The sequence below is a fragment of the Stegostoma tigrinum genome, chromosome 13, assembly GCF_030684315.1.
Source record: "Stegostoma tigrinum isolate sSteTig4 chromosome 13, sSteTig4.hap1, whole genome shotgun sequence".
NCBI classification, from domain to species: domain Eukaryota; kingdom Metazoa; phylum Chordata; class Chondrichthyes; order Orectolobiformes; family Stegostomatidae; genus Stegostoma; species Stegostoma tigrinum.
Window position 1 is genome coordinate 18,207,625 of NC_081366.1, and position 15,815 is coordinate 18,223,439.

General features: G+C 39.4%; 2 protein-coding genes across 12 annotated transcripts in view; one reads left to right on the forward strand and one right to left on the reverse strand.

Moving 5' to 3' along the window:
- Positions 1-2,956, forward strand: part of hmgxb3 (HMG box domain containing 3) — a 104,523-nt gene extending 101,567 nt beyond the window's left edge. For all 8 annotated transcript variants that reach the window (XM_059650597.1, XM_059650596.1, XM_048543845.2 and 5 more), the window contains one exon: positions 664-2,956. In XM_059650597.1, coding sequence (XP_059506580.1) covers positions 664-1,110 — 447 coding nt within the window. In that variant the 3' untranslated portion in view covers positions 1,111-2,956. The remainder of the gene's footprint in view (positions 1-663) is intronic.
- A 1,870-nt stretch (positions 2,957-4,826) lies between these two features.
- LOC125458114 (vascular endothelial growth factor C-like) overlaps positions 4,827-15,815 on the reverse strand; it is a 77,612-nt gene continuing 66,623 nt past the window's right edge. For 3 of the 4 annotated variants that reach the window (XM_048543016.2, XM_048543015.2, XM_059650600.1), the window contains exon 7: positions 10,101-12,305. In XM_048543016.2, the coding sequence (XP_048398973.1) occupies positions 12,188-12,305 (118 nt within the window). In that variant the 3' untranslated portion in view covers positions 10,101-12,187. Of the gene's footprint in view, positions 6,014-10,100; positions 12,306-15,815 lie in introns of those variants that run through there. The other variant, XR_009446607.1, reaches the window with a different exon arrangement.

Below are 15,815 nucleotides of genomic sequence, written 5' to 3' on the forward strand. Positions count from 1 at the left end.
TTCTTCAGGAATTAATTACAATCTTTTTACTGAAGAGGCTGTTGGAGCTCTGGTTTAACATTTGAAAGACATCCTCTCCAAACTTTGCAACATTCCCTCACCACCACATTGATGAGTCAGTATAGATCTTGTGCTTGAATAGCTAGAATGTCATTTGAACTGATTCGAAGACAAAAATTTGATACCACTGAGCCAAGATTGGTTAACATATTTCCTACGTGACTGTATTTGAAAAATCTGTGCTTTGAAATCTCTAGAGGATATGAGAAACACAGTGTACACGTAAGCTTGTTTGAGTTTCTGTCTGTTCTTCCATTTTTGGCCTTGATTGTCTTGGACACTGAGAAGATTGCAGTACTAATGCATTTCCATATTTTTCTATTATTTGCAATGATAGTACATTCCCTAGAAATATTGACACAGAAACAAGAATCATTAGAAGGCCACTCATTGAACAATTCAGGTTTCGGAGCCACAAAGCAGTATTGCAAACTAAAGTGGCTAATCATTTCCCAAATACCCACATGACTGATTCCATTTTTATTCTACTTGTATGTTTTCTTACATTCTGCTTTTCAGAAGGTAATAGATAATGAAGTAGGCATATTAAAGCCCATTGGCGAATATTCTGCTAGTGGATCTAATACTGGATTCCTTTTCCAGCATGTGTCCTGTCCGGAGCTACTTGATCAACACTATGCTATGGATGTATCGCTAACAGAGAATAACATTCAACATCCCATCACCAAGTCCAGTGCTCGCAGAATTGTATGCCATGATACAGACCAGACAACGGGCAAGAACACAACAGCCAGACACCATTCTATCAGTCTTTGCAGTGAACTAGAACCATACAGTGATGTACTTGAATCTATTCCAGACAGCAAGGTGCAAAATGTGCGGCAAAAGTCCATCACTTTTGAAAATGCCACTTACTATTTTCTATATAATCGTTTGGTTGACTTCCTCACGAGCAGAGACATTGTAAACCAGCAGATCAATGAAGTGTTGCAGAGCTGTCAACCTGGAGAGGTGGTGATACGGGATAGCTTGTACAGACTGGGAATAGCACACCTTAACACAGAGAGTGAAACTGAGGAGCTTGCATAACAACTGATCCTTAAGAGTTATGGGAAATAATTTGCCGAGTAATGTATTTATTCAGTGCTTCTATTTAATTAAAAATATTGTGTTTGTGATTTCTTAAACCATTTTGTTTCAAATCCTGTCTGTGATCATGGGTTGGGGAGGGATGGCTAGCTTTGATTTGGGCTCTGCCTGAGGCTCAGAACATTTGCTATCGGTAAAAAGAAGCGTGCTGCAGAATTTTTTTTTATTAATGTTTTCATATGTTTCTGCATGAAACGTGTTTGTGATGGAGTGAACCCTAACCACCTATCACAGGCATATTTTGAAATGTAAATGAAACATTTACAATAAACTGCAACTCAGAATTTCCTTTCATATTTTAATGCAGTCATCCCCTGCTCCAATTCAGTCTTGCAATGGAACATAAACCCTACTTACATGGGCCATCATATGGATTGGGATTTGCATGATTTTATATGGTACAAAATTACCCTTATCAGCCATCCTGTAAACATGGCTGTGTAGTCATTTACTCACCTTTTAAATGTTTGATGCAGAAATAGAGCTCATGAAAGTTAATCTAGAATGTAATGATGAACATTGGGATCAAATCTGTTTCTGTTGTTTATCGCACAAACTTGCAAGTGAGCCAAAGACTAATGGCTTCAGAACTGGGGGAGAAAAAAAATCCAGTCTACCTTCATTTACCATGGAAAGGCAATGTATATAACTTTTCACATCCTTGCTATGCAGTGACAATCTGAGTGGTATTTTTAACCCTGAAATCGCGAGAGTCCAAATAGAATTCTGTATTTACACAATTGAGCAGTGTGAACTTGTACCTATGAAATACTAGGTATGTAGGTCCTGTGTCCCAATGACTGGATGATTGAATCAAACATATTCCTGTAGACTGTACTGAGCCATACCAGACTTGCAAAGCCCAAAACAAAGTGTCTGCTTTTAGATATAACTCTACAATTATGTCACCCTCACTAAGTAAACCTGAATGCACTAACAGCTACAGTAACAATCAACTTAAGATAATCCGTTGAACTCATAATATAGTTCATTTATGTTTACTAGAAGCAAAATACATTTGTACTCAGGTACCTGTTCTCTGCAAACAAAAGGGATGTGTTCAAGCTTTGCACCTTTTTTGATTTATCTCCAGAACGGAGAACCTATCGTTCCAGTTCATTTCTCCTCGGCAACACCTGAGAGTTGAATTTTGTATTGATCTTGAATGCAAGACAAAAGGTTTCATGGTGTCTCCTGCAGCAATAGTCAACATCTGTACTATCGGGTGTTTTTTTTAATTTGTTATTGCTTGTGTACTCATTCATTTGAGCAGCGATGATTCTAGTAAATAGAAGTGTTTCCCTTTTGGAGTATTTAGAGTAAACATCAAGAATGAGAGCTCCACAGGGATGCTGCCCTGTGTCTTGACGACTGTGCCCAAGTGTTTAAATGATTGTGCCCTTGTTAATTATCCATATGAGTACAATCGGCTTACTTCTGTGATTTACGAAGGATGATTTATTCGTCGAGATATACTTTATGAGGGATTTCTATCAGTTTTCAACATATTGGTAGTTTTCCTTATTAAGGATTACTGACGGGTTGGATTGCAGAAAGTATTGTTAAGATGTTACGTGCTTTCTTTCAATAAATGTAAAACCAAACCTGTAAATTAATGCACACACCAGTTAGATAATTTATCCTGCATTAGGTATCCTCAGTGTCTAGGATTCTGGGGTCATCTGAAAAATGTTTTAAAAGCACTTTCCCTTCCCAGCTATCCTTGAGCTGTTTGATTGCGATGTGAGATTATATGGCATTATCTTTACGTTGTAAATTAAAAATCTTTTTCAGACACATGAAGTCTCATTGGAGGTATCTGCATGATGTGTTCTTCTTGCATGATGTTGAGCACCTCAGTTGTGCCATCCAAAACATATGGTAGTGGTGTAATCTGTCTCTGAAATGTCTGATATTTATACCAAGAATTTGAAGGGGGAGGCAGCGGGCGTATGGTTGGTGGTGCTGTGGATTTTGGTAGCTCATAGGGTTGGATAATCAATTCCTGGGAGGGACATAGAGCGCAGAGTGTGGCAATCACCTTGGGGGAAGGAAGATTGACAAGTCCATGAGCACCCTGAGTTAAAATAAAGAGAACAAACAAAATAATGACATCACAGGAAAGCGTAATTTGCTTGGTGGGTGAGTAACCACTCTTAAGTAGTATGTGTAAAAAGTGGGAGGCAAATTAGTGGTTAGCACTGCTGCCTCACTGTGCCAGGGACCTGGGTTCAATTCCACCCTTGGGCACCTATTTATGTGGAGTTTGCGCGTTCTCCCTGTGTCTGCGTGGGTTTCTGCTCTGGTTTCCTCCCACAGCCCAAAGATGTGTAGGTTAAGTGGATTGGCCAGGCTAAATTGCCCTGTAGAATCCAGGGATGTGTAAACTAGATGGATTAGCCATGTTTCATGTGGGGATGGGTTAGTGAAGTGGGTTTAGCTGGGATGTTCTTTGGAGGATCGGTGAGACTTAAGAACGGCCTCTGTATTCAGGGGGTTCTGAGTTAGAAATAGCCCTCAAAAAGCTATCTCGTTCATTATTAAGGGTCACTAGCAGAAGGAAAGCAGCAAAGCATAAAGTGGTAAAATTCTATTGTATTAAAGTTTAAATGCATATACTTAGTGGTAGTGAGGAAAAACATGCAACAAAATGTTTATCAATTATTTGGTTAATGCAAACACAATAAGGATTGCAGATAGTTTGCAGCTGAAGTATGTGGGAGCTTGTGGGCAACACTCTCAAACCATAACTACCATGGATGACAATCTTCATTTCGTCAGTAAGTTGGAGTTTGAGTTGCAATTTGTGCAACACACAGGGCTGGGGATGTCGGGGGAGCAGTAGCTTACTTAGACAGTGGTTCCAGAGATTAAGGTTTGGGTTAGCATAGCAAGTCTGACTGGTTATTAGTCAGGGACAGGCGGGTGTGAATGAATAAGGTAGGGTTGCAGGGGTCTTGGTGAATTGTTCAGGAGACTTAAGATTCTTAAAGCTTGCGTAGGTGAGAGCAGGAGCTGCAGGGTGGACAAGCAAACTGTCACATTCCAACATGTTACAGGAAGGAGGCCGGGGTAATAAAGGACAGTACAATCAAGTGGATAGAGTTCTCCGCAGCCAAGAATCAGACAGCCGTGTTGCCTACACAGTACCACGATTCTGGACATCTGCACGTGGGCTGGAGAGGAGCTTGCAGAGAGGATTCAGTCATGATCCACAAGGTAATAATGACATGCTTTATCTATTATTACCTGAGCTAAAAGCAAGTTGACACAGGTTGAATAAGCAAGTGACATGAATTTGTGGCTTCCAGGTTGATGTAAGAGAAATGGGTTTCAATTCATGGGACACCAGCACCAATACCCGAGAAATTGGGAATTGCCCAATTGGAACATTCTTCACCTGAACTATGCAGGACCAACAATGTGACTAGTTACATAACAGGGGTAGTGGAGGGGACTTTATTTGCTCCCTGCCACAACTTAATGTTAGCAAAAATTTGGTTGACCAAAGGGAAACACTAAAGTAGTACAACAAAGTAGCAGCTTGGAAGAACCAAATCATTCAGACCATTAATTATACACATTCTGCTGATCATCAATGTTTATTGTGGATTTCCTTTCTTCTAACTGATTCTGTCCAAACCTCTGGTAAAAGAAATGAGCAATTTTATATCACTGGTTTGGAAATGCAAAATAGTTTCCTATCTTACAGTTAAAATGTGAAGTTACTGAACATGTAAAAACAAGATTACAAATATAATTTTTATTTCAAAAATGTTCCGTGGTTAAAAAAATCTAATACACATCTTAAAACACAGTATAACATCGAGCCAGCAATAAATATACAATTATTTTGTCCTCGATAAAGTAAATTTGTGTTTAATACATATGTTCACAGCTTCTGTATCGAAAATTACCTATGGTGTAATCAAAAACATTTCATGGAAATTAATTTTCCTGTGTGACTATGTATGGAGTGATACGGCTTGTACCTTGTGCTCGATTTTAATGTGGCATTAATGACATCAACCTAACTATAAGGCAATGTCATTAATGATTGCATATCCCTAGACTGAGATACCATTAAATTGGTTGAATAGTTGCACTATAAAATTATTTTAACAGTTGCTCAATAGTTTGGTTTAGCCCATCAGAATCTTCCTAGCATGATGCTGGAAGATAACAGAATCCAGAGTATTAACCATTGACCATCATGGTGTGCGGTCATTAAATAATTAAAAAATCACCTCTCTGTCCTGTTATCCTTACCGCTCCTGATTTGTCTCTGCTGAATAACAGTTCGATGGGCCATGGTTGCCACCTCATGTCTTCTGCAAGTAATTGCTATTGACGCACAAGCTTTGGTCAGTATTGTCACATGATGGACCTGCTAAAGTGATCTGACAATGAGCAAGACCAATGTTATTGCTTCCCCCCCAAAAAAATTCCAGCTTTGTGTCCATGCAGCAAAGTTGGCTGAATTTCACCGATTTTTAAAAAAAACCTATCCATAATATTAATGTTATCTAACCACCCTTAAGTAATCATGTGCAACTATCCACTGACCCCTGTGTAATAATGTTACCAAAAGTTTGCAGAAGAGCTAAGTTAATCAAGCTCTAAAATACTGCCTGTGACAGAAAACATCACTGGAAAAATTTATATCCAACATCATTTTTTTCAGTCTCATTGGAATCCACTCATTTTTAAACACAGTACCACGCAGTGTATGATTTTAGAGCAGCAGTTCTTACTTTTTGGGTTCAGTCAGGCTGCGAGGAAAATGTCAAGATGAATAGCCTTCTCCTATATGGGAATCCTGTGTTTTTTCTAAGGTAGTTAACTGAAGAAGTGACAACAAAGAAAATAAAACAATGGTAAACATACAAATTAACGATTGGAATTGCTTTAAATATACCGAATATGTAGGAGGGTTAGTATTCAAATTTAAGACATTTAGCAGAAGAGCCACAAGACTTTTTTTCTTTAAAAGTCCTATTATCAGGCTCCACCTGAAAGGATGGAAGCAAACACTGAGCAGTGATTTTCGGATAACAATCTAATTTATAAAGAACAGGAGAAATTTTGAGGACTGGGGAAAGCATTGAATTTAATTGTATACTGTTGTTCTTTCAAGGTACTGGTATAGCTATCAAGGGAAAATTATCCATTCCGTGGAATTGTGCACTAACATAGATGTGTCAGCAGGTGAAGGGGAAGGTCACTTGTGGTGTCCTGTGTTTTATCTTCTAACTGTGATTTCTGATCTTATAGTAAAGGCACTTGGAAAGTGGGCAAGCAGAGAGGTTGCTGAATTAATGACCACTTAAAGAAGCTAACAAAGCAAGTCAAATTCATATCCCAGTTTTTTTTATTTCCCAGCTGAAAAGAATGTCTTTAAAGTGCAAGGGAAAGCACATCACTTGGAATTCATTTAAATTATGGACTTTGAAATTTTAAAAGTGTGCAAAATAGTAATGACTTGTGTTATAATGCTGTGTCATTTAGTCAAAATTCAGGACTTTATTGCAGGCAATCCTGACAAAAAAAAATTGGCATTCAATGGGAAGACATTATGACTAATTTCTCCAGATACACCCAATGTGAATGTTTGTCCTTGCTTTTCCGTACATGGGGCTACTGAAGGGAGATGTGTACCAAATGCCAGATAGTTCTCTGGTGGAAGAGAAGATCACGAAAAGTCAAGCGTGTGTCTGTTGTATATAAACTCAACCATTGTCTCATGGATATTGGATGAAATTTAATGCAGCTGAGAAATAAGAGGCTGAATTTTACCTTTGTTGATGGGAAACAGAAGACCAGACAGTATCCAAGGCCAAACCCACGCATTGACAAGTCTGAGATCTTTCAGTTTGAGAGGAGCAGCAGGTTGTGATCGAGGGTAAGCCAGAGACAGTGTAGTTTAAAATGGAAGTGCCCCTTCTCTAATGTTTTAAAGTTATTAATTTAAAAATAGATTCAGCAGCTATACCAATACTGTGGGCTTACCTTCTTGTGCAAATTCTGTCTATAGGGCTGCCTCTGCCTACTTCAGATCACCCTTTCAAATAGCCTCAATTAATGAACCCCTGTGGGTGGGTAGCTCTAGTAGCCTTAAACCCACCTCTTCAGAAATAGCCTAGAGACAGAATGGAATTGGGGAACATGCACACCAACTAGTAGACCTCATTTTTGATACTGGCTGCCTCCCATCGGAGAATAATTCAAAATGGAAAACAGTCAGACATCCTTCACAACAATGACACACCCTTCAAGAACTTTTTTTTAAATCTGATGGCTACAGACAGTATGCAAGTTTAAATGCAAGTCTGAGCATATTTGTAGAATGTAACATACTATTTAGCATAGCTTATCTACTTTCATACTAATACAGTGATTGATTCCATGAATTGTTCCAAGTTAATGGAATCGCCAAGTTAATTTAACAGAAACTGCCAGTGGCATTGAAGTGTTTAGCAGCTATACAAGAGCATGGTGCTGGAGGTAGTATATAAGCACGGATAGTGGATAGGCTAACAAATAGGTTTTTGGGATATTGGAAAAGATAAGGGGTCATTTTCAGAATGGCAATCTGTAACTGATGGAGTACCAAAGCAATTGGTGCTCGGGCCACAATTATGTACAATATGTATTAACGATCTGGATGTGGAAAGTGGATGCACTAGAGCCAAGCTTGCAGATGGTAGAAAAATAGATGGCAAGGCAAGTGGCGAGGGTAGAGTATACAGTATGATTATATACAGGTTTTATGTGAGTGGGAGAAACTTGGCAAGCGGAAAATGAACTGGGGAAATGTGAGGTTGAGTTTTGGCAGGAAGGACAGAGTAGTTGAATAAAATGCAGAAAGCATTTTGGGAGTCCTTGTGCATTAATCCCAAAAAGCTAGCTTGTAAGTTCAGCAGGTAGTAGGGAAGGGAAATGGAACATTGGTTTTTATTTCAAAGGGAATGGAATATGAAAGTAAAGAGATCTTGCTTAAAGTCCAAGGTGCTAGTTAGACCTTAGCTGGGATTTTGTGTGCAATTTGGTTCCCTTACCTAAGGAAAGATATGCTGGAATTGGAAATAGTCCCTAAGAAGGCTTTCTATGGCTTCCAATTTACAACATCTGCAGCTCTTTTGGTTTTTATTTGTGATATCCCAGGTATAGAAGGATTTTCTCATGAGAAAAAGGTTGAGTAGGTTGGACTGTACTGACTGGGTTTAGAAGAATGAGAGGTGACCCACTTTAGAAATATAATATTCTTTCAAGGCTCGCTCATGTAGATGTGAAAAGGTTGTTTCCTGGGAGAGCCTAGAATCAGAGGGCATATCTCAGAATAAGGGATCATCCATCTAAGTCAGAAATAAAGAGGAATTTCTTCAGTCAGACAGTGGAAATCTTTGCCTCAAAGTTAACGAGTAAATTCACGGCTACAATGGACAGATTTTTAATCCAAGAGGAAATCGAGTTACAGGAAAAAGATAGAAAAGTGGACCTTCCTCAGAACTGGTGGTTGCTGGGAAAACCGGTTTATGTGCAGAAAATAGGGAGGCAAATGGGGGTAGGGTGTAAATGATAGGATAGAGCCAAAAGAGAGAGAAGAGCAGTTGGATAGACAAAAGAGTTGATAACAATCCGACTGAGAGGGTGAATAGTTGTTAATGGGGACTATCAGTGACTAACAATAGGTAGTGTGTAATGGCAGGCTGTGTGATAACAGGGTTGGTGTGTGGGATAGGGGGCTAGGACATGGGAGAGTTAGGCCCTAAAATGATAAAATTTGATTTTGAGTCCAGAGGCTGCAAAATGTTCTTTGTTCTGCTCAAAAAAACCCCTTGAGATACCTGTTGCCTGCCACTTTAACACACCACCCTGTTCTCTGACCAACATCTCTGTCTCAGGCTTGCTGCAGTGTTCCACTGAAGCTCAACACAAGCTGGAAGAACCTCATTTTCCACTTATTGAGTCTGGAGGGCTGCAGGATCCCTATCAAATTCAGTAATTTTAGGGCCTAACTCTCCTATGTCCTAGCCCCCTACCCCACACACCAGGTCTTGTTACCACATAGCTAGCCATTACACACCCCCTGTTGTTAGACACTAACAGTCCCCATTAACAACTATTCATCCTCCTGGCCAGATAGTAATCAACTTTTGTCTATCCAATTGCTCTTCACTCTCTTCGGGCTCTAACCTGTTGTTTACTCCCTAGCCCACCCCCTTCTTAAAATAAAACAAGAGAACTGTGGTGTTGGAAATCAAACAAAAACAGAAATTGCTGGAAAGACTCAGAAGGTCTGACAGGATCTGTGATGAGAAATCAGACTTAATGTTTCTGCTTCAGTGACTCTTCAAAACATTAGTTCTGATGCTGCCAGACCTGCTGAGCTTTTCCAGCAATTTCTGCTTTTGTTTCTGATTTCCAACATCCACAGTTCTTTTGATTTTTTTTAAAATCTTGCTAGCAGGGCAGCTCAGTTCAAGCAATTGATATATCATGAACCGTGGAGAATTCCTTGTTTAACTTGTGTGTGGGAATGTGGTCAGCGGGAGGAGCTCAAGCTCGAGGTTTCAGAGGTTAAGCATTTGCTGTATTAATTGCAGTCTGTCACTGAGGTGACCACCCCTACCCTACAACTGAAGACAGAGGAGGGATTAATTTTTAATTGAGATATATAAAAGTATAGAACCCTAATTCTCTTACACATAACGGTCATAATCAAAGATAATGGGAACTGCAGATGCTGGAGAATCCAATATAACAAAGTGTGGAGCTGGATGAACACAGCAGGCCAAGCAGCAACTTAGGAGCACAAAAGCTGACGTTTCGGGCCTAGAGCCTTCGTCAGAGGGTGAAGGGTCTTCTGATGAAGGGTCTGGGCCTGAAACATCGGCTTCTGTGCTTCTAAGATGCTGCTTGGCCTGCTGTGTTCATCCAGCTCCATGCTTTGTTATCTTGGTCATAAATCAAAGCACAGGATTCTAAATTTAAAGGAAGATGGGGAGAATTTTTACTGAGGGTTGTGGGACTAAGGAATTTACTGATTTGAAAAGGTTGGCAGAGGCAGAAATCCTCTCACGTCTAAGAAACACTTTGAGAAGTACAAAATGTGGCATAAATTACAAGAGTACAGACCAACAACTGGAAAGTATAATTAGGCCGGATAGCTCAATTTCAGCTAGCACATGTAATGAACCAAATGGCCTGTTTTGTGCCCTAAATTTAAGATAACTAAGTGTGAAGTTGGATGAACACATCAGGCCAAGCAGCATCTCAGGAGCACAAACGCTGACGTTTCGCGCCTAGACCCTGTGCCCTAAATTTCTCATGTTTCTGTGGTCACCATAAGCGAAATTTAAAATGCAGGCCTCAGGAAGTTCTCTTTTGATTTCTTGGTCAGGTTTCATGTTGGTCACAGTTCTCTGATCCAGGCACAATAATAGATGCCTTGGATAATAATAATAGATACATTCTTAAACTAGACACTTTCACAATTTTTATGACATGTAATAATGCAAAATGCTGCATGACAGAGACTGGATGAAAAATTGGTTCAGTCCATGGTGTTGTTAGGTTTCTGACTGTGGAATGGATGAAGTGGACTCATTCATGGATTTGTAGTAGCTATTTGGGAAATGACAGCCTCTGTTACAACTGACATTTGTTGTATCTCTCCCCATTGATTTCATGTGAATACTTTACCTAACATTCATAATGTTATCACATAGTGAGCAGAACAAGGGTAAATTGTCCATTTATGTTCCTTTTCTGCCTCAGCATTTACTTACTCTTGCATATGTTTCATTTTCCATGACTCAAAAAAAAATTGTGTTGACTTTCAACTGGTGAAATCTCATTGCTTACTTATTTTGTATATCTCAACTGCTACATTAGCAGCAGAAAATCAGTACAAGGTCTACAAAACAACCATATCCATTCTAAAGCATCAAAGTTCATTTCCAATCACAGATTCCTCCTGTTAATAAAAACTTTACTTCATATGAAACAATGCTGATCATACAAAATCTGGTCAATACTTATTCCATTCCCTCGGGCCCAAAATTGAGTGAGTCTGTTTGTAGTATAAAGTGGTATTCACTTAATAGAAATGCACACAAAATATAATAGGGAATGTACAATATTTTGCTGTAGTCATGTTATTAGCAATCACATCAGTGGCTTCAATCCTTGTGTGTCATAGGAGGAATGAAACATGTAATAAACAAACCATAACCCACTTTCTTCTGGGATACCACCTTAATATTTCCATGTATTCAGTGCCAAGCTTACCTAGGACAGGTACAATACCCCAAATCCAGCTGTCCATAAACCAGAATTGTCCGATAACTGGACAGTGTGGTGGCTCAGTGGCTGGCATTGGTGTTACACAGCGCCAGAGACTCTCGTTCATTTCCACATTCAGGCCACTGTCTGCGTGGAGTTTGCAAGTTCTTCCCGTGTCTGCATGGGTTTCCCTCGTATGGTCCAAAGACGTGCAGGCTAGGTGGATTAACCTTGGGAAATGAAGGGTTTCCGGGATAGGGAAGTGGAGGTGGGTCTAGGTGGGATACTTTTTGGAGGGTTGGGATGGGCTGAATGGCCTGCTTCCACACTGTAGAGGCTCTATTCTATAACTTCTTCTCCTTGTGCGTCACTCAATATTTACAGCATTTATGATTTGCCCTGTCCGTATGTGTTCGTCATTTACATTTAGCATCGGTCCTTGGCTGCACTTTTCATGATCCAATGTAGTCACGGAGTGGTGGATTGCACCTTTCGCTGAAAATGCATGATTGTGTATCGACCTGGAACCTATTGTGGATTTGGGTAATCCAAAATCTCAGGAAGTCTGAAATCCGGCACAGTATCAATGCTGAGGGGTGTCGGATTTGAGACAGTGTACCTGTAGATTGTGTAGACACTCAATAAAAATGGTACTTTTGTAAGTGCTGCAGGCTGAAAAATGTAATTTCTTCATTCATGAAGCAAGCCAAAGTAGAAAGCAGTCTGTGCATCACTCCTCAGTTTGGTATTCCTTCATATATAATGGAAGACAACTGCAGACATAATGACTGAAGTAAAAGCCTGATTGGCAGTGCTTTGCTTGAGTTCTGCAAGGCAACCTGTAGCACCTTTGATTTGCAGAAAAAAGGGAAAAAAAACAAAATTACACTTTTTGCACAGGAGAAAATCATGTTCTTAAAACCAATTTCTGGAATTAAAACTATTGGGATCAAATACTTTAGCCTCATGTTCAATCTGTTCATTTTTCTTTAAAATATAAAATTATCTATATGACTAGATTCTATCTGGATTATTCCCTTTTGCTGTCTCCATCATTATTTGCAGGCTATATCACCTATCCCTCATAATTAGAATCTAAGGTTTAATTAGAATTATTGTCCATATTTTCTTTTGTGCAAGATTCTTCATTGATTACAAAAATGCAGCTCTATCCTGGTGTAACTTGCAAACATGTCATCACTAGTATTTATTATTTGTCTGACTGGAACTTATGGTTGTACAGCCCTGATAAGAATAAAGCTGACTGATCAGATTCTATGCTGGAGCAGACTTGTATCTTTACAGCTAAGTGACCTGGAGTACCCAGATCTGGGTGGATGTATTAATGGAAAAATCTGTAAATACGTCCATGCAAATCAGCCATTGTTCTAGTGCCACACTTTGGAAATTTAGATGCTTAAATGCATCATGTGGAAGAATTTACAGCTGCCTAGCGCTTCTGTTAGGTCACCTTCATGACAGTGGCTGGTCTGGGGCAGAGCATCAGGTACACAATGAGAACTAACCCTGGGTCTACTCTGGAGTAACTTGCAGCTGATATAATGTGTAACATAACTTGTATTTTTACACTGTAAACCATTTAGAAAGTTAGGGAGATGATGTAATTAAATACATTACATCAAAATTACCTTCACTGACGAGTGATCATCAGAAATCTTAAAATATGATTCAATGGTGGTTATAGGGGAGGCTGATTTAGTGTGATTAATATATCTTAAAATGCTGTTAATTGAAGCTTGCTCTTCAGAGTTAATTTCACAGGATTTAGGGTGGTGAGATATGGATTTGGGTAACTAAACCAAATGACTTGCGTTAGTGTGGGCATTTCAGCAAATGTTTACACTTATAACAAATGCTTCTGTTGGCAACACTGGTGTCTCGGAGCCAAACAATGACGAAAGAAAGTTCCAGAAAAGGACGTGAGCACAAATCAAGGCCAACACTCCAGTGCAGTACTGGGTGAGTGTGCGCCAACTTTCAAAGGAGGCATAAAACTGAGACTTCGTCTGCCCTCTCAAATTTAAATAGAGATCCTATGACACTATTTCAAACTAGCACAAAAGAGCTGCCGATGTTGGAGTCAGGCACACAAATTGTGCAGGAATGCAGCAGGCCAGGCAGCATCACAGGAGCAGGAAAGTTGACATTTCAGATCAGGACCCTTCTTCCGAAACGAAGAAGAGCTCCCCCTGTTATTCTGCTTAGTATTTCTCCCTGAATCAACATCAGATGACCTGGGTGTCATCACATTGCTGTTGTGAAAGCTTGCTGTGCCCAAATTAGCTGCTGCATTGCCTACATCATATTCACATTCACAATAAAGTAGATAAATTAACAGCATAAATAGTTGTAAATGAGTTGACTTTAGGCCTCCAAACTGTAGTGGTGAGGTAGGAGTGGCATTGAGCAGGAAATTAGAGATATAGCCAATAAGGTACTACAGTCATCATAGTGATTTTAATAATCTTACAGAGTGGGTAAACCACATTAATTATAATACTGTGGCATTTAGTTACGTAAAACTAGATGGCATTTATTAATAGTCTTTTGAGAGATCCTTTAGGAAGAAGTGACATTAACATGATAGAATTCCTTATTGGATAGAAAGTGAAATAGTGCATTCCCAAACCAATGCCCTAAATCCAAACAGGAATTTACAAAAGTATGAGGTGTAGATCGGCTGCAATATACAAGGTAATTTAATTGAAAAGCATAAGTGGAAAAACAATGGTTAATTGTTAAGGAACAAATGGACATATTACAGCAGTTATATACTCCTAGGTATTCTACATGCCAGAATACCAAAGCAGTGGCTAAGGAAATAGTGGATACATTGGTTGTCATCTTCCAAAATTTTGGAACAGCCCAAGAAAGATTGGGAACTGACATATGTCGCCCCACTGTATAAAAAGTGGGGGGAGTAGTAGAAAATTGTGGAATCTGTTATAAAGGATGTGTCAAAAGTAGTCTTAAAGTACTAACAGTAGTATGGAAAGTCAACATGATTTTATGAAAGGGAAATCATGTTTCATGATTTTTTTGAGAACGTAACTAGATGAAGAAAGATCATTGGATGTGGTGTAGTTAGATCTTCAGAATGCTTTTGATGAAGTTCCACATATGTCTGTTTTTCTAATCAACCTGTTCAGAATATCATTACACACCTCTCGAGCAGCTAGGACTTGAACCTGGACTTCCTGATCCAGGGTAGGAATACTACCACTGTGCTACAAAGCTTTCTCTTGAAGTTCCACACATGACATTAGTGGGCAAAGTCAAAACATATGAGATCGATGGTAACATAGTGCACAAATTCAGACAGGAAAGACACAGTAAGAATAAATGGGTTGCTTTCAGAGTGGAAGGTGGTGACAAGTGGACAATTGCAGGGGTGAGTGTTTGGGCCCAGAATCTCAAATATATAGCCATGATTTGGACAAGGAATCAAAAATATAAGATTTCTAAGTTTGCAGCTGACAAAAAAAATTGGTGTGAATGTGAGTAGTGAGGAGATCATAGAGAAGCTTCATGTCAATTTAGACAAGTGGAGAAAGTAAGCAAACATATGGCAGGTGCAGAATAATGTGGACAACTGGACTCAAAACATGAACTCTACTTTGATCCCACAGACTCTGCCAGACCTGCTGAGTTTCATCTGCAACTTCTGTTTTTGTTTCAGATCTCCAGCATCTGCAGTGTACTGTTTTATTCATAGGTGTAGCAAGTAGTTGGGAAGGCAAATGGTATGTTGGGTTTCAGTAGATGAACAGGGAAGACCTATGGTGACCACACAGGGCCTTGATAAGAGTATTGTGTGCAGTTTTGGTCTGACTTCCAACAAATTAAAAATCTTGTCACAGATTAAGTGCAGGGAAGATTTAAAGACTGATTCCTGAGATGGCAAGTTTGTTGTAAGAGGAAGAATTAGGCAAATCAAGCTTTTATTAACTGCATTTAGAAGAATGAGAGGGGGTGTTATTGAAATACACAAAATTCTGAGAGGACTGGACAAACTGAATGGGGAAATGATATTTCTACTGACTGGGGTGGGATACAGAATAAGTGTTCACAGTCTCAGGATATGGGGTAGGCCTTTTTGGACTGAGATGAGGAAAGATTTCTTCACAATGAAGGTAGTGAATCTATGGAATTCTCGACCATTGACAGCTACAGAGGCTAAGTTAGTGCATATATTTAAGAAAGAAAGACAGCTTTCGTTAAGCTAAAGGTTATCATGTGGTATGGGATGGGAATGGAAATATGGCATTGAGATAGAGGATCAGACATGATCTCACTGAATGGCAGAGCAGGTTCAATAGGCCAAGTGACCTATTCGT